The sequence below is a fragment of the Rana temporaria genome, chromosome 1 (genome assembly GCF_905171775.1).
Source record: "Rana temporaria chromosome 1, aRanTem1.1, whole genome shotgun sequence".
NCBI classification, from domain to species: domain Eukaryota; kingdom Metazoa; phylum Chordata; class Amphibia; order Anura; family Ranidae; genus Rana; species Rana temporaria.
Window position 1 is genome coordinate 634676851 of NC_053489.1, and position 23097 is coordinate 634699947.

The window sequence follows — 23097 nt, forward strand, 5'->3', positions numbered from 1 at the left end:
CAATAAGACCCTACATCTCTCCTCCAGGCTGGAAAGCATTAGATCGTGAAAAAAAATTCACCAATCTAATGCTTTCAGCTGCGATTGCGGCTGTGTTTACATTCCAGGACCCGGGCGTGACGTCATAACATCGCGCCCGGGCCTCCGACGATCATAGAGATGACTGGTGACCATCTGGTCACCAGTCTACTCTATGGTTTCCATCGGACGCCGGCGGATCGTTTCTCCGGGTCTCCGATGGCAAAGGAGAGCCCGGAGAAGCACCGGATGGCCGCGGGAGGGGGGGGGGGCGTCCCCTCCCGCCGCCTATAAGAACGATCAAGCAGTGGAACCGCCGCTATGATCATTCTTATGGTGCACAGATTCGCCGGCTGAAGAGATGGATATCTGAATGATGCCTGTAGCTGCAGGCATCATTCAGATATCCCCACTGAAATTCCAGGACGTCATATGACGTCCTTGGACGGGAAGTGGTTAAAATGCCCCGCCGTTCCGCCAAGTTATTTAAAAGGAACACTTTATATCTTGGCCTCTTGAACGTTTTCATTTTGCTTGTGGGCATTGTGAAGCCCACAAGCAGTTGCTTCCGGGAATAGTCGGGATGACGCGTCAGAGCGAAATGCCCGTCCCGCCCCAATCTCGCGCATGTGCAAGACTGCTGAAGCGCAGCGCCATCAACAAATTGGGTTGCCATCACAACGAGCGCTGGCTGCGGAAGTGTACCCCTTGTGATGGCAACCCATCATCAACAACAAGCCGGGAGCGTCACACAGCATTAGAATCGCGTCACTTCCGGTCTAGTAGTAACGCGATTCTTGCACAGGGGAGGCACAGGGGAGGCGCACAGCATCACGTGTCATCATTTTCCAGGAGCATTAGCGCTGTTAGGAGCCGAGGATGCTGACATCAGGATCCTCTGTGAATAGGAAGGCAGATTGTGTGGGACCGCATAGCAACAGGCATTTCAAGCTGAGTAAAAATTATTATTTTTTTTTATTATTTTTTTTTAGGTCTAAGCTACACTTTAAAGCGAAATTATATTTTTGATGGAACCTCCACTTTAAGTACAGTATATGTAAAACACATTCTTACACTTTATTATGTAATATCACCTGAAATTATATTTGAGACCCAATTAGGGGAAAGTATATCGGTAATAACAGCTACAAAACAGACCCACAATGAATTAGATTTGTGATATTTGTAACACTCAAGGAGTCTAGAGCAGCTGCCCAGTTTTCTGTGTAGGAGGAATTAATAACGATAGTGCAGACATTCTGGAGTGTGAATCATACATAAAAGCCATCTATTTTTCCCACACATATCTCGGGTCATTAATTTTTATATGAATCCCTCTCATCACGATGGTGTTTTATCAACTCCATACTAATAATAGTACAGCTGAACTCCAGGCAAACAGATAAACACAGATGATATACACACAGGAGAGATTTTCTACCTTTCCAACCATTTCTAATCTTGTCTATTCAGCCCTGTGATTTACACAGTTCTGTACGCAGCTTGGCCCTTTTTTTTTTTGCAATATAATTAATGCTTACATTGGGGTTTATTACTGCTTTAACTGCAGCAGAGAAAAATCAAGCCATGCTGTTCTGCTGCAATTATAGCGGTATTAAACCCAAAGGCAAACATTTATTATAGAAATGTGCAGAATGAAAAAAATATTTTGTTTTCCTTATTTACATAAATTTGTTTATTTAAATTAGTTTAATTTGTTTAATCCGTTTCATTTAGGGCCCTTTCACACGTACGGACCGTGGGGCAGATTCAGATAGAGATACGCCGGCGGATCTCCTGATCCGCCGTCGTATCTGTGAGACCCGACGGTCGGATCTGTGAGATCCCACCGTCGGAGCTATGCGACTGATTCATAAGAATCAGTTCCGCATAGATCTCCCTTGGATCCGACTGGTGTAAGTGACTTACACCAGTCGAATCTTAGGCTGTAATCTCCCGCCGGCCGCTAGGTGTCGTCGCGATTTTTTACCCGTCGCATATGCAAATGAGGAAAACCGCCGATTCACGTCCGTACGCCCGCCCGTCGCTCGTTTTCTACGTCGTTTGCGTTCGGGTTTTTCCGGCGGATAGCTACCCCTGCTTCTATGAGGGGTAGCTAATGTTAAGTATGGCCGACGTTCCCGCGCAGATTTTTAAATTTTCTACGTCATCGGGAATACCGATGGCCGCAAACGACGTACCCGCCGCAAACAATGACGTCGTAGCGACGTCATTTGGAGCATGCGCACTGGGCTTTTTCGCCCCGGCGCATGCACAGTTAAATCGGCGCGGGAACGCGCCTGATTTAAATTGTACACTCCCCCTAGCCGCGGAATTTGCATTCCGCCGGGGGGAGTTAGGATCCGACGGTGCAGTTTGCGAGGTAAGTGCTTTATGAATCATGCACTTGCCTCGCTAAATTGCACCGGCGGATCGTAAACCAGGTAGATCTAGCGGATCTAAAGATCCGCAGATCTATCTGAATCTGCCCCCGTATGTCCGCATTTTCATCCGTCCGTTTGCGGATGAAAACGGGACATACATGGGTCCCTATGTGATTACGGGTGTCAGCGGATGAACATCCGCTGACACCCGTAATTTGTCCGCCTCCGCAAAGATCCGCATTTGCAGATGGAAGAAATACTATTTTTCTTCCGTCTGCCGGATCGGATGAACACGGACATACGGTCCGTGTTCATCCAATCCCCCATAGGGGAGAGCGGAGGAAACACAGGGCGGACCCTGCACAGTGTGCGGGGACCGCCCTGTCAGCTGCCAGCTCAGCGGGATTTTACGGAGGATCCCCGCTGAGCTTTGCGGACACACGGAGCGGATCATTACTGATCCGATCCATGTGAAAGGGCTCTTATTCGTTTTCGAATCGAATTCAAAAAGATTTCGATCAGTTTTCGAATTTGAATCATTTTCCAATTTCCATAAATAATAAAATAGACTAGAAAATAAAGGAATAGAATAGAAAACAAAATCTATTTGATTTCTTAAAGCGGGGGTTCACCCAAAAAACAAGTATATAACATTACATTCAGTATACCTCAAACATGTACAGTATGCTGTTTTTTTTTTGGGGGGGGGGGGGGGGTACGGTATTAGCGGTATTTTCCTCCCGGCTTCCGGGTACTCACCCCCGCGGGAGTGGGTGTTCCTGTGCAGTGCCGCAATGTCATCTGGGACTTCGCCCATATGATTGACGTGGCTGAGAAAAACTCCCACCGGCGGATAAGGCGCGTCATGACTTTCCGAAAATAGCTGAACTGCAAGTCGGCTCTATACGGTGCCTGCGCACCGACTACGAGCCGTGTAGCGCTGACTGCGCAGACGCCGTATAGACCCGACTTGCAGTTCGGCTACTTTCGGAATGTCATGACGCGCCTTATCCGCCGGTGGGAGTTTTTCTCAGGCACGTCAATCATATGGGCGAAGTCCCAGATGACATTGCGGCACTGCACAGGAACGCCCAGTCCCGCGGGAGTGAGTACCCGGAAGCCGGGAGGAAAATACCAATAATACCGTATGTACACCCCCTCCCAAAAAACAAACGGCATACTGTACATGTTTGAGGTATACTGAATGTAATGTTATATACTTGTTTTTTGGGTGAACCCCCGCTTTAATTTTCTATTCTATTTTATTCTCTTTGGAAATTGGAAAATGATTCAAATTCAAAAACTATTCAATTTCAAAAAGTATTCGAAAACGTTTCGAATTTAAAAACATTTTTTTTTTTTCGTCATTTCGGATTCATTTCAATTCGGTACTATTCTAATTCGGAAATTCCGATACACCCACATTTTCGAATAAGGAAATTCTGAAAAAAACAAACCGCACATGTCTAATTTATTATATTGCAGCTTACAAATCTAATGCCACGTACACACGACCGTTATTCATGTCATGAAAAAAACAAAGTTTTTCTCGAAAGTGATTTGTCGTGATTCCTCTCAAGCCTGCCTTGCATACACACGTTCATGAAAAAAAAAGCTTGAGCAAAGCGCGGTGACGTACAACATGTACAACGGCACTATAAAGGGGAAGTTCCATTCGGATGGCGCCACCCTTTGGGCTGCTTTTGCTATTTTCCCCGTCTCATAACTTTCTTCTGAGCATGCACGTTTTTTTCCCCCTCGTTAAAGCGTAAAAACGACGAGAAAAAAATAGAGCAGGTTCTAAATTTTTAATGCCCATTTTTCTCGTCGAGAAAAATGCTCTGGAGCCTACACACGATCGTTTTTTTTAACGACCACCTTAAAAAATTGCATTTTTCTCGTCATGAAAAACGGTCGTGTGTACGCGGAATTAGATGTGGTGGCTGCATTGGTTTCCTTTTTTAGGTTTCCCTTCTATTTTTATCTGGCAATCCAGCCAGTAATGCCTCACGGTCGGAATTTCCGATGGAAAAAGTCAGACGGACTTTTCGGTGTGTATGTCCCACCGGAGTAATTCCATCGGAGTTTACATAGAGAACATGTGCTCTTTTCCTACGTTGGAATTCCGATGTGAATTTGGTCGGACAAAGGTCCGATCGTGTGTACAGGGCATAAGCTCTCTTGCAGCTATATCAATTTCTGCGATGAGACAAACCACTTAACACTGGCAGGGGTGCTTACAATGACAAATGACAATACACACCTTTATCCCAAAAGGAAAAAAAAAAACATTTGCTGTAACTGCTTAATAAAGTGTGAGCTATAGTGTGGCTTTAATTTGTTAGTGTATCTTAACATACGGAATAAAATAAATAATAATAAAATCAGCGCTCAGCATGCTGATTATATACAGATGTAAAACCAATTATCTTGAAATAATTATTATTATTATTATTATACAGGATTTATATAGCGCCAACAGTTTACGCAGCGCTTTACAACATCAGGGAAGACATTATAGTTACAATACAATTTAATACAGGAATGATCAGAGGGCCCTGCTCGTTAGAGCTTACAATCTAGAAGGGAGGGTGAAGTGGAACAGAGGGTAGTAGATGTGGGGGGTGATCAGGTGGGCAAAGTTAAAATACAGTTGTTAGATGTGGGTAGGATAGGCTTCTCTGAAGAGGAGGGTTTTCAGGGATCCTCGAAAAGCTAAAAGAGAAGGAGTTAGACGGATAGTTTGGGGTAAGGAGTTCCATAGGCTTGGAGAGGCTCTGGAAAAGTCCTGTAGACGAGCATGGGAGGAGGTGATGAGAGAGCTAGAGAGCAGGAGGTCTTGAGAAGAACGAAGAGAGCGATTAGGTTGGTATTTGGAGACTAGGTCAGAGATGTAGCTGGGGGCAGAATTGTGGATGGCTTTGTAGGTCGTAGTTAGTATTTTGAATTTAATTCGTTGGGCGAGCGGAAGCCAGTGGAGGGATTGACAGAGAGGAGTAGCAGAGACAGAGCGGTTGGTAAGGTGGATAAGTCTGGCCGCAGCATTCATGATGGATTGAAGGGGGGTTAGAGTATGCAGCGGTAAGCCAATGAGAAGGGAATTGCAGTAATCAAGGCGAGAGATGACCAGGGAGTGAATTAAGAGCTTTGTGGCGTCATTGGTTAGAAAGGGGCGTATTTTGGAGATGTTGCTGAGGTTGAGGCGGCAAGATTTGGACAGTGATTGAACATGAGGCTTAAAGGACAGTTCAGAGTCCAGGACTACTCCTAGGACCTTGGCATGTGGGGATGGGCTGATAGTTGTGCCATCAATTTTGACAGAAAGATCAGGGAAGAGGCACGTGGGGGAGGAAAAATTATAAGTTCGGTTTTGGATAGGTTGAGTTTGAGGAAGTGACGTGACATCCAAAGTGATATATCTGATAGTAAATTAGTGATACGTGAGGAAGATGAAGGAGCGATTTGAGGGGCAGAGAAATAGATTTGAGTGTCATCAGTGTAGAGGTGGTATTGGAAGCCATGGGAGGCTATCAGCTGACCCAGGGAGGAGGTGTAGATTGAAAATAGGAGGGGTCCAAGAACAGAACCTTGGGGGACCCCAACAGAGAATGGTAGAGGAGAGGAGGAAGTAGAGTTGTAAGTAATGCTGAAGGTGCGGTTGGATAAGTAGGTAGAGAACCAGTGAAGAGTAAAGTCACAGAGACCAAAGGTGTGGAGTTTTTTGAGGAGGAGTGGGTGGTCAACCGTATCGAAGGCGGCAGAGAGGTCCAGGAGTAGGAGCACAGAATAGTGTCCCTTAGTTTTGGCCGTTAGTATATCGTTTATAATATATATATATATATATATATATATATATATATATATATATATATAAATAAAGCATATAATAATAATATAAATATAATATAATATATATAAAGCAATAACAGTAGTACAAATGAAACCAGCAACCATGATAAATTTCTCTACAATGCTATTTCTCATACAGATGAGATCCTGGAAAGAACACTTTAAAAATAAGTGGTGGATATTGCAGTAAAAGGGAATCCTGTAAAAGAAGTAGAAGAATCCAGTAGGCGACGACTCCAATATTAACTCTCTTGTAAAGCTGCTGGCATCCATCATTTGTTGGCGTGTTAAATACATGGTCCCCGGCTACTTGACGTAGTTCTTCCGAGTAACATATACTGTACAGTACTACATGACACAGTATTGAAGCAGTGACCAGCACATGGTAGCACAGCCCACAGCAGTAAACCAGGTAACAGATACACACCATAGCGCTGGGAACAAAGTTTGGAGTTGATATACCCTGGACAGAAAAATATTCTCTTGTGATAGATGAAACTAAGGTAATACAGGGTCAGGAATAAGTCTATCCGCTTGCCGTCTGCCTCACGTACATATACATTGGCAGAATGGCACAGGCAAAGCAACATACAGGTATGTTGCTTTAAATCTGCCACCTAACGGGCGCGCCCATCGCAAGCTCCGTGACCATGCCCACGGGACCCGCCGACTCGATGTCCGCCATTGTCCCACGATCGTGTCACGGAGAGGCAGACTGCTGAGGAAGTTGCTACAATGTAACGCGTACAGGGGAAGGAGCCTGAAGTCGCTGGGCACAGATGATAGGAAATCTTATACTCTACATTGTGACATTAAAAAAAAAAATCCACTTTAACCACTTAAGCCCCGGACCAAAATGCAGCTAAAGGCCCAGGCCAGGTTTTGCGATTCGGCACTGCATCGCTTTAAGAGACAATTGCGCGGTCGTGCGAAGTGGCTCCCAAACAAAATTGACGTCCTTTTTTTCCCACAAATAGAGCTTTCTTTTGGTGGTATTTGATCACCTCTGCGGGTTTTATTTTTTGCGCTATAAACAAAAATAGAGCGACAGTTTTGAAAAAAATGCAATATTTTTTACTTTTTTCTATAATAAATATCCCCCAAAAATATATAAAAAAATATGTTTTTCCTCAGTTTAGGCCGATACGTATTCTTCTACCTATTTTTGGTAAAATAAAAAGGCAATAAGCGTTTATCGGTTGGTTTGCGCAAAATTTATAGCGTTTATAAAATAGGGGATAGTTTTATTTTTATTTTTTATTATTTTTTTTTTTTTATATATACTACTAATGGTGGCGATCAGCGATTTTTTTCGTGACTGCGACAATATGGCGGACACTTCGGACAATTTTGACACATTTTTGGGACCATTGTCATTTTCACAGCAAAAAATGCATTTAAATTGCATTGTTTACTGTGGAAATGACAGTTGCAGTTTGGGAGTTAACCACAGGGGGCGCTGAACGTTTTAGGCTTCACCTAGTGTGTGTTTACAACTGTAGGGGGGTGTGGCTGTAGGTCTGATGTCATCGATCGAGTCTCCCTATAAAAGGGATCACATGATCAATGCAGCCACCACAGTGAAGCACGAGGAAGCCGTGTTTACATACGGCTCTCCCCGTTCTTCAGCTCCCGGGGAGCGATCGCGAGGGGGTGGCTAGAAACAAATAGCCGCCCCCTCATCCCGGATCGCTCCCAGACGATTTCCGACTGCCGCATGTACCGGGGGGGGGGGGGGTCACCAATCTGTCTATCTATTTCTGCTGCTATGACTGCCTGGTCCATACCTTAAGGTGAGAGTAGCCATTCTTAACAGTGGAGGGATCACTGTATTTAAAGTTAAAGTCACTGGTGAAGATTTGGAGTGGTTGTCACCCTATTCCTTCGGAATTTTTCACTTTTTGGACTGGTTTTTGTATTATTTATGCACCATTCATGATTAATTTGTTATTGATATAACAACTGTGTTTTTCACTTTAGTTTAATTGTATTAATATTGCGCTGCACTATTTCCTATACATTTCCCTGTTCTGCCTAGTGTCAGGACAGTGCTCTACTGCTCCCTGTCATTGGGAGCAGTGATCACTGCCGTGTCACTGGTAGCCCAGCCCCCCCACAGTTAGAATCACTCTCTAAGACACACTTGACCCCTTCCTCGCCCCTTACTGGTTAACCCACTCACTGCCAGTGTCATTTACACAGTAATCAGTGCATTTTTGTAGCACTGATCGCTGTATAAATGGCAATGGTCCCAAAATAGTGTCAAAAGTGCCCGATAGTCACGATAAAAATCGATGATCGTCGCCATTACTAGTAAAAATATATATATATATATATAATAAAAATGCCATTAATCTATCCCCTATTTTGCGCAAACCAATCAATATATGCTTATTGCGATTTTTTTTTTACCAAAAATATGTAGAAGAATACCTATCGACCTAAACTGAAGAAAAATATATATATTTTTTGGGGATATTTATTATAGCAAAAAGTAAAAAATATTGCGTTTTTTTCAAAATGTTCTTTTTTTGTTTTGTTTATAGGGCATGAAATAAAAACCGCAGAGGTGATCAAATACCACCAAAAGGACGCTCTATTTGGGGGGGGGGGGGAAAGGACCTCAACGCCACACGTCAATTGTCAGTTAAAAACGACGCAGTGTTGAATCACAAAAAATGGCCTGGTCAGTGGGCAGCCGAATCCTCTGGGGCTGGAGTGGTTAAACGTACAGAACTGGTAGAGTATTGTGTCTATGCAAAAAATCAGCCATAACATAGTACGTCCCTGTAGTTTGTAGTTAGTGACATATTATTTACCCTGATTAAAGGAAAAAGAAGTCCAACTGCAAAGTTGCTGAGCCAGTTCACTGTGCCTGCGATCATAAAGGCTGCGGGACGTTGAGATTGCTGAAAAAACTCACCAACCAGGACAAAGGGAATTCCACCTTGAATAGAAGAAAAATACATTTTTAGTCAACAGTAGGTTTCTAGAACAATGCACAAAAAAAGAACACTTTTCAAAGATAAACTCTCCTGGTACAAACATGTACAGGATAAGGCCAAACGCCTCTGGACATCAGATCATCACACCTCTATGAGCTTGTTGGACATCTGATTCAGAAATCATTGCCGTTAATATGTAGTCCCCCACCGGTATAATGGCTTTTACTCTGGGAAGTCTTTCTTCAAAATTTTGGAGTGTGCCTGTGGGATCTTGTACTCATTTAGCCTAAAGAGCAATGAGATCAGGTACTGATGCTGGACTGGAAGACCAGGCTCTCAATTGGTATTCCAATTACCGTAAGTTCTATGCAGTTTAATAGGGTTGAAGTAGGGGATTTATTGAGATCCCTTGTGTTCTTCTACACCAAACTCTTCAAAACATGTCTTTATGGACTTGACTTTATGAAAAGAGGTAAAATAGACAAGTTTTTTTCTAAAATGTTGTCACATAGTCGCAAGTGTACAATTGCCTTTGTATGCTGTACCCTTCTGTAGAAACATATTAATTTTGAGAGTGTCTATATACTTTTCCCCGTATACAGCACTCATGTATACTTTTACAGTCACCTCTAAGTTTACCTGTATTCTAAAAACACAAGTTTCAAAAAATCTTTTAAAACAAGAACAGTTCAGGTTTCTACTACATTTAAAGCATTCTCACTAATAATAGATGCCTAGTTAATAGATTCTCTACTAGAAAGTATCATTGTGTAGCGCCTGGTTACTTAAAAGGTACCGGTGCTAGTTAAATTTAGAGAGGGATCAGAGTGTTAACTGACTCTGATCCATTTATTATGTTCAAAACTAGTCTCTGTCTCAGCTTGGCTGTGCTGTGGGCTGTCTATTGTTACTGTGGTGTAGTTCCTACCCCAGGACAGTGGGTGGCAGCAGTGGAGTCGAGGTTTGAGTGCTCTTCTCTAGCAGCCAATCAGGAGGGAGTTTCCTCGCTGTGCATGCTGGGGGAGGGTATTTATGGGGCAGACGCCATTAGTGTGGGTTCTTCTTCGGAGTGCGGCACCCACGTTTAGGGTGACTGCGCATCGCGGCGCCCCAGCGTAATGGCCTTCCAGGCCAGGGTGCACGTGCCACGCGGTATTCCTGGTTCCGGGACCATGTTGGTCCGGAACATTTGAGCTGTGGCAGGGAGCCCAGTAGTCGACTGGGTTCCCAATCCTGAAGATCCCAAGCGAGGTAGCTGTTCGGTGGGGAGTCCATCTGAGGAGGGACAATGAGAGGCTGGCGATCCAATAGGGTCTCGACAAACCACCGGGGATCAAGGTAGCCGGACACTGAAAGGCTGGTCACCTGTCAGTCGGTACCTGAAAACTATCTGAAGGAGATCCAGGTATAATTCTACCAAGGAGGATCATCTCCGTAATTAAGTTCATTCCAGGAGGGCCTGTGGCAGAGACTTCTCCCTAAAGGTTTAAGTTTATCCCAGGAGGGTCTGTGGCAGAGACTTTTCCTAAAAGTTTGAGCGATACCCTGGCTGCCAGGTCAGTGAGAGTGGGCCTGTCCAGGTACGCTATACCCACTCTGGCTAGAGTGGCGGAGTATACAAAGCATTGTTGGGAGCAGGACTGTTTCCCTATTGTTGTACCTGAGTCTGCTACTTCTTCTTTTACTTCACCTCTTCATCACAAGTTTTAATGTTTTTGCCCGGCTGGGTAATAAAGAGCACAGAATGAGACATTTTGTTACTGCTATATGCACCATACACCCCTAGGACTGCGGAAGAGCCACGAGGTAACATGCCACCCAAAACAAATCAGCAGCTCCTTCGGGGGGTAGTGCTACAATTACGTTATAATCATTAGGAAAGAAAGTACAGCAAGGTTATCAAGTTGAAAATGTAATTCCTGAATGCATAAGGAAATTTGAAAAATTATGCTGGTTTTTATATTTAAAAATGTGCCTGCAGAATCCTGATAATGGTGCATTAATTTCCAACAGACTGTTTTAGGGAATAATGTTCAGGAAAGTGCTGATGCATGGGGCCATGGCAACGCAATTTACTCCAGGCTTGAAGTCAAGGCTTTTAGTGAACTATACTATAGTTACCTATTTTATGAGGACTGATGCTGCTAGCTTTTCCCTGAACACTGTGCTATTTAACTACTTTGTTGGATGGGCAATTATGTCACATCTACTGAGAGAAGGGTTAGAGCAGTGGTGGCCTGGATAAATAAAATGATGGGTTACTTTCTATAATAAGGAATGATGAATGACAGGAACCTTGATCTACACTTTTGTTTTACTGAGCTAAGTTTTAAATCTTGAAAAATAAACCTGCTAACATTTTTGTGTCAATTTGTTTAACTGAGTGGTGTGTCGTGTGTGTTAATTCTAAATCAGAAAAGTCATGTTGTTTTATCTGACCGATTTTAAGATCACCGGGAGTCAGCCGGAATTATAGAGTGACTGCACCTTACATATAATTGCTGTGATATGTAAACAAGGAAGCCGCCCATACACCTGCTGTTTCTTTTAAGGGGCCATTCACCCAAGACACGTTGCCACTTATTTTTTCAATGCATGCCAACACAAGGACTTGTAAAAAATAAGGTGTGTGAATGAGAGCAGTTCACACTGGTTTGCAGTGGAAAAAATGTGAAGCAAACCCTAATTTTTTAGCGTGTCAGTGGTAACGCACGTCAGTGTAGCTTAAAGCAGTGGTTCACCTGAATTTTTTTTTTTTAAAGCCAGCAGCTACAAATACAGCACCTGCTGACTTTAAAAAAATGGACACTTACTTGTCGAGGTCGCCCGTGACATCGGCAGCCAAAGCCGTGCGGTAGCTCGGCTTTCGGCTTCCCCCGCCGCCATCCTCGGTGAGGGAATCGGGAAGTGAAGCACTGCGGCTTCACGGCTCGGTTCACTACTACGCATGCGCGAGTCGTGTTGTGCCGTTCCCACTGGTCCCCGTTGTGTTCTGGGAGCTGAGTGTTTCCCAGAACAGGGGGGGGGGGGGGGGGGGGGAGGCTTAGTGACGCAGAGGGGCCGGACTCTACCAGGAAGTGGTGCAGATACCTGTTTTATACTTTTTGCATTTGTAGACTATTCCAACCTATATAATATTTGTTCAGCTCAGATATTTGCCAAAATGTAATCAAGAAAGCCTAGACGGATAATATCTCGGTTTCATTTATTTAAAAGGTTTTTATTTGCCAAGTGCACATACAAAGAAAGTAACAGAGAACACAGGGTACAATCTTAACTGTAAACAACACTAAACTATAGGGAGATAAAAATAAATGGTGATTCTGCGCAACATATCACACTAATGGAATAGTGATATCACATAAGCAAGATAAATGTAAGAGCTGACAAATAATCAGCATATAGTATTAAATGCAAAGAGAATAGTGGGTCCAAATATAAATATATATATACTCAAATAGTGAATAGTGAGTCCAAAATATATAATACTCATAAGGCGAATGTGCAAAAATATATAAAGAATATTGTGCAAAAAAAACGGAATGGAAGTTCAATCCCAATACAAATCAGCTGTCAGGGCAGATATTCTGAATGCACTGGATGAAGGTGAGCACCAGCTCTATGGTGTGAGTGCACGGCCGTGCGATAGAAGATAAACCAGATCCCTGGCTGAGCTCCCGGGACTCTTACCTCTCAGCCCTCCTAAATGGGCATTGATGTACAGGTCACTCGCAGCCTTCTATGGGTGGTCCCTGATGTTTCCTCTCTTGATCTGATGGATCCTTCCTTAATTGGGACAGATGCTCCTCGAAACCAGATGGATGATGTGGGTTATAAGAGAGAGAGAGAGGGGACTCCCATAGTGAGGTAACGTTTGGTGCAGGTAAAATATGTTTATTGAGGAAAAACCTGCACTTACAATAAAAGAAAAATAAAAGTGCAACGAGGAAACAAACAAGCGGCGTTTGAATCGCCAGCTTACGTCACTCCGGGTGTACGTCCTCCAATTCCTACGCGTTACGACACCACGTGTCTTCGTCTGGGGAATCTGATTGGTAATGTGGCTGTTGTTTATATAACCGAAAAACAGGAAGTCTCATCGCGGCCATTTTCTTGTAGACCGTGATCTAATGGACATAAGACATACTAGAGGGGGCATAAACCACTCTAGAGCTCGGCAATAGAAAACGTGTGTAGAGGATACCGAGCACTATATTTAAAACGGGCAAACGTACGGTTCCTGGTATAAAGGCCAGCTAAATTATACATAGTAAAAACTATTAATGGAGACGTTTATAAAATAATAATAGTGAACCGTAAAGTCATATTAGGAGGGCTGAGAGGTAAGAGTCCTGGGAGCTCAGCCAGGGATCTGGTTTATCTTCTATCGCACGGCCGTGCACTCACACCATAGAGCTGGTGCTCACCTTCATCCAGTGCATTCAGAATATCTGCCCTGACAGCTGATTTGTGTTTACTATTGGGATTGAACTTCCATTCCGTTTTTTTTGCACAATATTCTTTATATATTTTTGCACATTCGCCTTATGAGTATTATATATTTTGGACTCACTATTCACTATTTGAGTATATATATATTTATATTTGGACTCACTATTCTCTTTGCATTTAATACTATATGCTGATTATTTGTCAGCTCTTACATTTATCTTGCTTATGTGATATCACTATTCCATTAGTGTGATATGTTGCGCAGAATCACCATTTATTTATATTCCTGTTTTATGTCATGTAAACATAATTAGGTTTTGCTGCACTATATATTTTTGGTGGATTCACTCATTTAGGATCCATTTTAGCGCATAAGCACTTGTCACTTTATCCACTGTTTATTTACATATTTACTTTTGCTGCCATTATGGATGTTTTTTCATTTATGGAAAATAGAAATGTGAACCTTGATGATGTCTTTAACCCACTCAATAAAACACGTAATACGGACCTTGAGAGCTTAGTCAGAAAGCTAGGTCACCACATGGAGAAAAAAGTGAGTCTCTGGTGGGATATTAACACCTTTGACAGATACATTAGGGAAAATATTGCCCCCCGTAGATTACGGTGGGAACTTCCCCCTAATGACGGCTTGACCGACAAAGAGTCTATGGATGAATGGTTCGAATTTTTTAACACCAAAAGCGTTGAGGGCCTCAAATTTCTGCTGAAACGGAAACAACGTAAGGCACGCACCATAGAGAAACAGATAGAAGAATTGAAATCGAAACTAGATCCACACAAAGAATCTGAGGACTTTAAGAAACTCACAACACAATTAAACAAAGATCTTAACAGTAAAGATCTGGAAGTGCAACAACGAAAAATGAAAAAGTATCAACGCGATGTTGGCGATTATAAGTCAGACCTAGTCTTTAAATGGCAACAAAAGGTCGAAGCAACACAACCTACTTCGACCTATTCAACACCGGAGAGAGAGGTCAGAATTTTAGACCCCACACCTATGATTAACCGTGTTGAATCGAGACTAGATGAGAGAACATATTATCCTGAAACCAGTAGACCATATCAGGAACCAACACAATATGCTAGACCGTACTATGAACAACCACAGAACACTAATCAGGGACAGCGTACCCCCAAGAAAACGGGGAAAAAAACTTTTAAAAAACCTTTTAAAAAACCCTCCAATAATGGATCAAATGGACAAAACTATCAAGTCCACCAGAGGGAGTATAGAGGGCCGCCACCACAACAATATGAATATCGCGGGGGGGCTGATAGAGCCCCTATATACACACAAAATAGATTTGAGCCCCTACGATATTATCAGGATCCCTACTATGATCAGCGCCAACCTTTGAGTTATTACGATCATAGTACACAAAGGGCTTTTTTAGACAGGGAGAGGAGAGACCCCTCCCCACGACGGCAATCAGAACACTACCGTTCGCCACTAAGGAAAACTCAGGAAGACAGGCTAAATCCCGAACAAAGAGAGGCCATCGAGCGGGAAAGGGATTCCAAGCGAAAAAGAGAAAGATCGGTGGAAACGTGGTAAATTTGAGTGGGAAATCTGTGACGGCAGAAGAATTGGCGGTCTTAGATAAAGGATTGAAACATGCACCCACCAAGAACCTCAATAAATTCGACACATACATTGGAATACGGAAATATGTGAGGAAACTCACTATTAAAAAGGCCATCTTAAATAACCCTTTCACATCCCGCCCAATTACAGCAAGTAATGGGAATATACCAGTACACAGTACCCTGAGAAATAACTCGGTTTACAACCCCCAAATCTCTAAGAACCAACATATTGACGTTTTTAGCAAAATGGTTTTACAAGACCTGGAGTCTCTGAAACTAAAAAATAGGAGCGACCCCATCCATATAAAGAAAGGTATTAAACTACTTAACCACTTAAGCCCCGGACCAATATGCAGCCTAAAGACCCAAGGTGTTTTTACAGTTCGGGACTGCGTCGCTTTAACAGACAATTGCGCGGTCGTGCGACGTGGCTCCCAAACAAAATTGGCGTCCTTTTTTCCCCACAAATAGAGCTTTCTTTTGGTGGTATTTGATCACATCTGCGGTTTTTAGTTTTTGCGCTATAAACAAAAATAGAGCGACAATTTTGAAAAAAAAGCAATATTTTTTACTTTTTGCTGTAATAAATATCCCCCAAAAACATATATAAAAACATTTTTTTTCCTCAGTTTAGGCCGATACGTATTCTTCTACCTATTTTTAGTAAAAAAAATCGCAATAAGCGTTTATCGATTGGTTTGCGCAAAATTTATAGTGTTTACAAAATAGGGGATAGTTTTATTGCATTTTTATTTTTTATTTTTTTTTTACTACTAATGGCGGCGATCAGCAATTTTTTTCGTGACTGCGACATTATGGCGGACACTTCGGACAATTTTGACACATTTTTGGGACCATTGTCATTTTCACAGCAAAAAATGCATTTAAATTGCATTCTTTATTGTGAAAATGACAGTTGCAGTTTGGGAGTTAACCACAGGTGGCGCTGTAGGAATTAGGGTGCACCTAGTATGTGTTTACAACTGTTTGGGGGTGTGGCTGTAGGAATGACGTCATCGATCGTGTCTTCCCTATAAAGGGAATGACGCGATCGATGCGCCGCCATAGTGAAGGACGGGGAAGCCGTGTTTACACACGGCTCTCCTCGTTCTTCAGCTCCGGGGAGCGATCGCGACGGAGCGGCTATAAACAAATAGCCGCGCCGTGGTCCCGGATCGCTCCCCGAGCGGACCCGACCCCCGCATGTAGCGGGGGGGGGTCCCGATCGGACCCCCCACCCGCTAATAGGCGAGGACGTACGTGTACGCCCATGTGCCTGTACGTGCCATATTGTGGACGTATATGTACATGCGGGGGTCGGGAAGTGGTTAAAGAAAGAACTGACATTGTTATCCGCCCTGCAGATAAGGGAGGAGCAGTTGTGATACAATCGAAAGAACAGTACCAAAACGAACTGAGTAGACAATTACAAGATGGCACCACTTATACTAAACTTCTGGGAAATCCGATCAGAAAGTATAAGAAAGAACTGGCATTACTTATCGATTTAGGAAAGAAAAAAGATATCCTGAATAAAAAAGAATCTAAATATTTAATGCCAGAAACCTGTAGAACACCTGTTATATATACTGTCCCCAAGATCCATAAATCCCGAGAAAACCCACCAGGAAGGCCTATTGTAAACGGGATAGATTCCCTGACTGCGAGGATGGGACAGTATATAGATTATTTTATCCAGCCTGCAGTCCAAGCTACACCAGCTCACCTCAAGGACACGAAACATATACTACAGTTATTAGATACAGTACCCGTGAGCGAAGGAAGAACGTTAATCGCCACGGCAGATGTTACATCACTGTACACTATTGTACAACACCATGACGCCTGCTTCGCCGTTAAATGGCTTTTACGTAAATTTAGTAACCTCATATGTCCACAAAGGAAGTTTCTCATTAAATGCCTTGATTTGTGCCTTAAGTGTAATTACTTCTGGTATGACCAGAACTTTTACCATCAGGCAATTGGTATTGCCATGGGAGCGAAATTCGCACCTAGTGTGGCAAATGCCTTCATGGCATTATGGGAAGAGTCAGCTATATACGAGAATACTCCTACTGAGTTATCCCTCTACAAAAGATATATAGATGACATCATTATCTTGTGGAGTGGGAATAGAGAGAGCTTGGACAACTTCCTTGAAACACTCAATAGAAATGATAAAAATATTTCCCTGGTGTGGAAAATCGATGATAAATCTGTAGACTTCCTAGACCTGAATATTAGTATTGAGAAAGACAAGATTGTTACTAAAACACATTTTAAAAACGTAGATATGAATAGTTATCTCTCAACTGACAGTTGTCATTTTAAACCTTGGCTTTTTAACATCCCTAAGGGGCAACTAGTTAGATTAAGAAGAAATTGTACATATGAGAGTGACTACTCATTACAAGCAGACATGATTGGTTTGAGGTTCAAAGAAAAAGGATATGAAGAGTCATGGATTAAAGGCCAAATAGACACGGTCAAAAAACTGGATAGAAAAGAGATGCTACAGGACAAACCAAAAAAGTGCCAACAACAAACAGCACCAGTACTTATCCTTGATTACAACTCCCAATATAAAGATGTGGCCAAATTAATTGGAAGACACTGGCACATTTTAAAAGGAGATAAAGATTTAGGGAAATTACTTCCTGAAAAACCAAGGATAGTATATAAACGAGCACCTACTCTAAGGAACTTGATTGTAAAATCAGTAGTAGAACCACCATCAAAGCCGGGATACTCATTCTTTTCGGGAAAAGGCTTCTATCCATGCAAAAATTGCAATGCATGTCGAAAATCACAAAAGTTTCAAAAGAAACGTACCGAGTTTGTGGCAACAAACACAGGAGAAACCCATGTGATTAGAGACTTTATTGGATGTCACAGCGAAGCAGTGGTATATGTGCTACAATGTAGCTGTAATTTACAATATGTTGGGAGAACAAAAAGGGCCTTGAAGGTTCGAATTAGTGAGCATGTGGAGAACATAATAAATGGCTTCCCGAAACATAGTGTCTCTAGACACTTTGATCAGATACACAATCGGGATCCCTCACAATTGCAATTCTGGGGCATTGACAAATTTAACCCCTCTTGGAGAGGAAGCCACAAGGTGCGCACGATAAGTCAAAAAGAATCCCAGTGGATTCATAAGATGCGCACCCTGACACCAGGAGGAATGAACGTTGAGTTTGACCTCAACTGCTTCCTCAGCAATTTTTAGTTCTCCACATTTTTAGACTAGTTATATATAGGTCCATCAACACCCATTGACCATATTTTTTATTAAATTGCCTATTATCTGTGTGTATTTATATATATTCTGTGGTTGTAATGCGACAAACCGAGTGTACGACCACCATATATATGTATTATTTATATACACCCTCTACTTTTAATTTTAAATTTTTTAACATATTTAAATATCAGTATTATATTTATTCCATATTAATAATTTATATGGGAGCCCCCTGTGGCTATAGATATAGATACTACTAGGTTTTTTACACATGTTAAGTTTTATTATGCTTTAGAGAATTTTTAATATATATCATTTTACATATATTAATTTTATCATTGTAAAACCCAGTTATTACCATGTAAAGGTTACAATACAAGCCATAGACTTTAGCTCATGAGCGACACCTAGTGGATTGTCATTGATGATGTCCATGCTCTGGTGCTAGTCTCAATTACATTATGCTGGTCATATGACTTTACGGTTCACTATTATTATTTTATAAACGTCTCCATTAATAGTTTTTACTATGTATAATTTAGCTGGCCTTTATACCAGGAACCGTACGTTTGCCCGTTTTAAATATAGTGCTCGGTATCCTCTACACACGTTTTCTATTGCCGAGCTCTAGAGTGGTTTATGCCCCCTCTAGTATGTCTGATGTCCATTAGATCACGGTCTACAAGAAAATGGCCGCGATGAGACTTCCTGTTTTTCGGTTATATAAACAACAGCCACATTACCAATCAGATTCCCCAGACGAAGACACGTGGTGTCGTAACGCGTAGGAATTGGAGGACGTACACCCGGAGTGACGTAAGCTGGCGATTCAAACGCCGCTTGTTTGTTTCCTCGTTGCACTTTTATTTTTCTTTTAATGTAAGTGCAGGTTTTTCCTCAATAAACATATTTTACCTGCACCAAACGTTACCTCACTATGGGAGTCCCCTCTCTCTCTCTCTCTTATAACCCACATCATCCATCTGGTTTCGAGGAGCATCTGTCCCAATTAAGGAAGGATCCATCAGATCAAGAGAGGAAACATCAGGGACCACCCATAGAAGGCTGCGAGTGACCTGTACATCAATGCCCATTTAGGAGGGCTGAGAGGTAAGAGTCCCGGGAGCTCAGCCAGGGATCTGGTTTATCTTCTATCGCACGGCCGTGCACTCACACCATAGAGCTGGTGCTCACCTTCATCCAGTGCATTCAGAATATCTGCCCTGACAGCTGATTTGTGTTTACTATTGGGATTGAACTTCCATTCCGTTTTTTTTGCACAATATTCTTTATATATTTTTGCACATTCGCCTTATGAGTATTATATATTTTGGACTCACTATTCACTATTTGAGTATATATATATTTATATTTGGACTCACTATTCTCTTTGCATTTAATACTATATGCTGATTATTTGTCAGCTCTTACATTTATCTTGCTTATGTGATATCACTATTCCATTAGTGTGATATGTTGCGCAGAATCACCATTTATTTATATTCCTGTTTTATGTCATGTAAACATAATTAGGTTTTGCTGCACTATATATTTTTGGTGGATTCACTCATTTAGGATCCATTTTAGCGCAAAAGCACTTGTCACTTTATAGGGAGATAAAAACTCCCCTCTTCCTCTCCACAGTTACATTCAGCATTTATTCCTGCAACAGTCATAATGTGGACAGATACGTAAGTGCAGATAGCGTTTTCCTGCCGTATTCAAACCATAAAACATCGCACTCCAGTCATAGGTGTCCAGTACATTACATCAACCAATATTATGACAAATAGACACAGAGCACAGAAAAAAAAAGGAAAAACAGGTCAAAGAACAGTGACCAAAAATAAAAGCAAGAAAAAAAGGAACAAGAACATAGACCATGGAGGTGAGTACCTCCTAAACCAGTGTGTCGTGTGCTGTCGCCTCCCCGACCCCCAGAGTGCTCCCCCCCGGTAATTCACATTGAGCATTGTTCAGTTTTATCATAGATGAGTTTCTCTTAAACATCCCCAGGAGTAGTTTCCTTGGAGTTGACCCATGTACCTCATACTTTATGACATTTTTTCCTACTGCCTCTTGCCTCATAGGTCATTTTATACAGCGTGATATTCGCATTAACCAGGCCCTTCCAAGCAGATAAAGTACGACAATCCCTCTTCACCCAGTTTAGGACAATCAGCTTCCTGACATAATAAAAGAGCAGCCTCAAGAATGTTTGCATATTATTACTCATTACTTCATCTTCTATAACACCTAGGAGGCCCAGAAGTGGACTACATATGTTCGGGAGATCAAAAGTATCTGCAATAAATTGGGTTACCTGTGACCACAATGAACGTATCCTGTTACACTCCCACACCATGTGAATAAAAGTACCTGCCGCCACCAGGCACTTATGACCAGGGCCGTTTGAAGGAATTTGGGGGCCCCAAGCAAAATGGACATAGAGGCCCCCCAACCCCCCCTGCACGCACACAAAGCCTACAGGAACCGGTGGGCGGCCTCCTACTGGTGGCTCTGGACTGTGAGGGAGGGAGGAGGAGGGGAGAGGGAGGAGGAGGGGAGAGGGAGCCAGGCAGGACACACTCGTGTATTTAGGTTTTGTGCTGCCCTAGGCCTGGTGAAACTCGCGCACCCCTTCCTTTTTAAGACTCGTCCTGTCATTTTCATGGGATGAGGACAGAGGGACAGGGTGGGAGGGGGACAAGGTGGGATGAGCACAGGGGGACAGGGTGGGGTGAGCATAGGGGGACAGGGTGGGGTGAGCACAGGGTGGGATGGGGACAGGGTGGGATGGGGACAGGGTGGGATGGGGACAGGGTGGGATGGGGACAGGGTGGGATGAGCACAGGGTGGGATGAGCACAGGGGGACAGGGTGGGGTGAGCACAGGGTGGGATGAGCACAGGGTGGGATGGGGACAGGGTGGGATGAGGACAGGGTGGGATGAGGACAGGGTGGGGACAGGGTGGGATGAGCACAGGGTGGGATGGGGACAGGGTGGGATGAGCACAGGGTGGGATGAGCACAGGGTGGGATGGGGACAGGGTGGGATGAGGACAGGGTGGGATGGGGACAGGGTGGGATGGGGACAGGGTGGGATGAGGACAGGGTGGGATGGGGACAGGGTGGGATGGGGACAGGGTGGGATGGGGACAGGGTGGGATGAGCACAGGGTGGGATGGGGACAGGGTGGGATGAGCACAGGGTGGGATGGGGACAGGGTGGGATGAGCACAGGGTGGGATGGGGACAGGGTGGGATGAGCACAGGGTGGGATGGGGACAGGGTGGGATGAGCACAGGGTGGGATGAGCACAGGGTGGGATGAGGACAGGGTGGGATGGGGACAGGGTGGGATGAGCACAGGGTGGGATGAGCACAGGGTGGGATGAGGACAGGGTGGGATGAGGACAGGGTGGGATGAGGACAGGGTGGGATGGGCACAGGGTGGGATGAAGACAGGGTGGGATGGGCACAGGTTGGGATGGACACAGGGGAACAGAGCATCTTAATTTGGGGGGGGTAGAGGGTGGTATGGGGATATGTGCTGGGGAGTGATTTGAGAGGGAAGATGATATGTGCTAGTGGGGGGGGGAATCGGACCCCCCCCCACACACACTAGCACATATCATCTTCCCTCTCAAATCAGTCCCCTGCACATATCACCATACCACCCTCTCCTCTCCCATCACTTCAATAGTTCACCTCGAATCTGCTTAAGGGGGGCCCCTTACCTCCTGCTTACTGTGCAGCACTCGTGTCTCTCCTCGGCTCCTCCTCCCGGCTGTGTACACATTGAGCCATGAGGGGGGGAGGAGCCGAAGTGTGACTGTAATGTATTGCAGTCAGTGGAGAGAGAGGGACGGCTGCACTGTCCCCGGTGACCGCGCCACTTTGCGGGGGGCGGAGAAACGGCCCCCCCCCCCGCGAGCCCCCCTCCTCCCGCACGGAGAGCCGCACAGCTGAATCCTGGAGTTTAGTGCAACTGCACGCTTCGGCACTGAACTCCAGGATTCAGCTGTGCGGCTCTCCGTGGGGGAGGAGGGGGGCTCGCGGGGAGCCTGTGAACATAGCAGCAGGCAGACAGGCGAGCCAGCTTGGGGGCCCCCCTCTAGCTCGGGGCCCCAAGCAATTGCTTGCCTTGCCTGTCCTGTTGCGACGGGCCTGCTTATGACAAGTAGGGTCATCTCTTCTGCCCATCCTATATAATCTGTGTGGTGTGTAATACATTTGGTGCAAGTACCTCAGTTGTATTAGTTTGTCCCGAGCAGAAATTACTGTAGGTAGATAAGACGTCAAAACCCCCTCCCACTGAGTTTCTGTCAGTTCATTAATCACAGCAGTCCACTTGAGTCTCAGTTTCTCCTCCCTTGGCTGCTTCCTTCCCATGAGCACAGCATAATAAACAGAAATGTGTTTGGTGTGTTCAGGTTCTAGAAGCAACACTTCCAATTTAGTATTTTCCAGAGCAACACTCTGTTTCATTCTTACAGAGTACAATGGAGTGTTAAAGCCCAAACACAAAATCCTCCTGTAAATTTAGAAGAGGTTTTTCACTATCAACATTAGATTACAACACCCACAA

The 23097-nt window shown here is 43.8% G+C and overlaps 1 protein-coding gene across 1 annotated transcript in view; it reads right to left on the minus strand.

Annotated features, from left to right (window-relative positions):
- SLC2A9 (solute carrier family 2 member 9) overlaps positions 1–23097 on the minus strand; it is a 469231-nt gene that overhangs the window by 22788 nt on the left and 423346 nt on the right. Inside the window, exon 12 of the mRNA XM_040335426.1 lies at positions 9071–9198. Within this exon, the coding sequence (XP_040191360.1) occupies positions 9071–9198 (128 nt within the window). The remainder of the gene's footprint in view (positions 1–9070; positions 9199–23097) is intronic.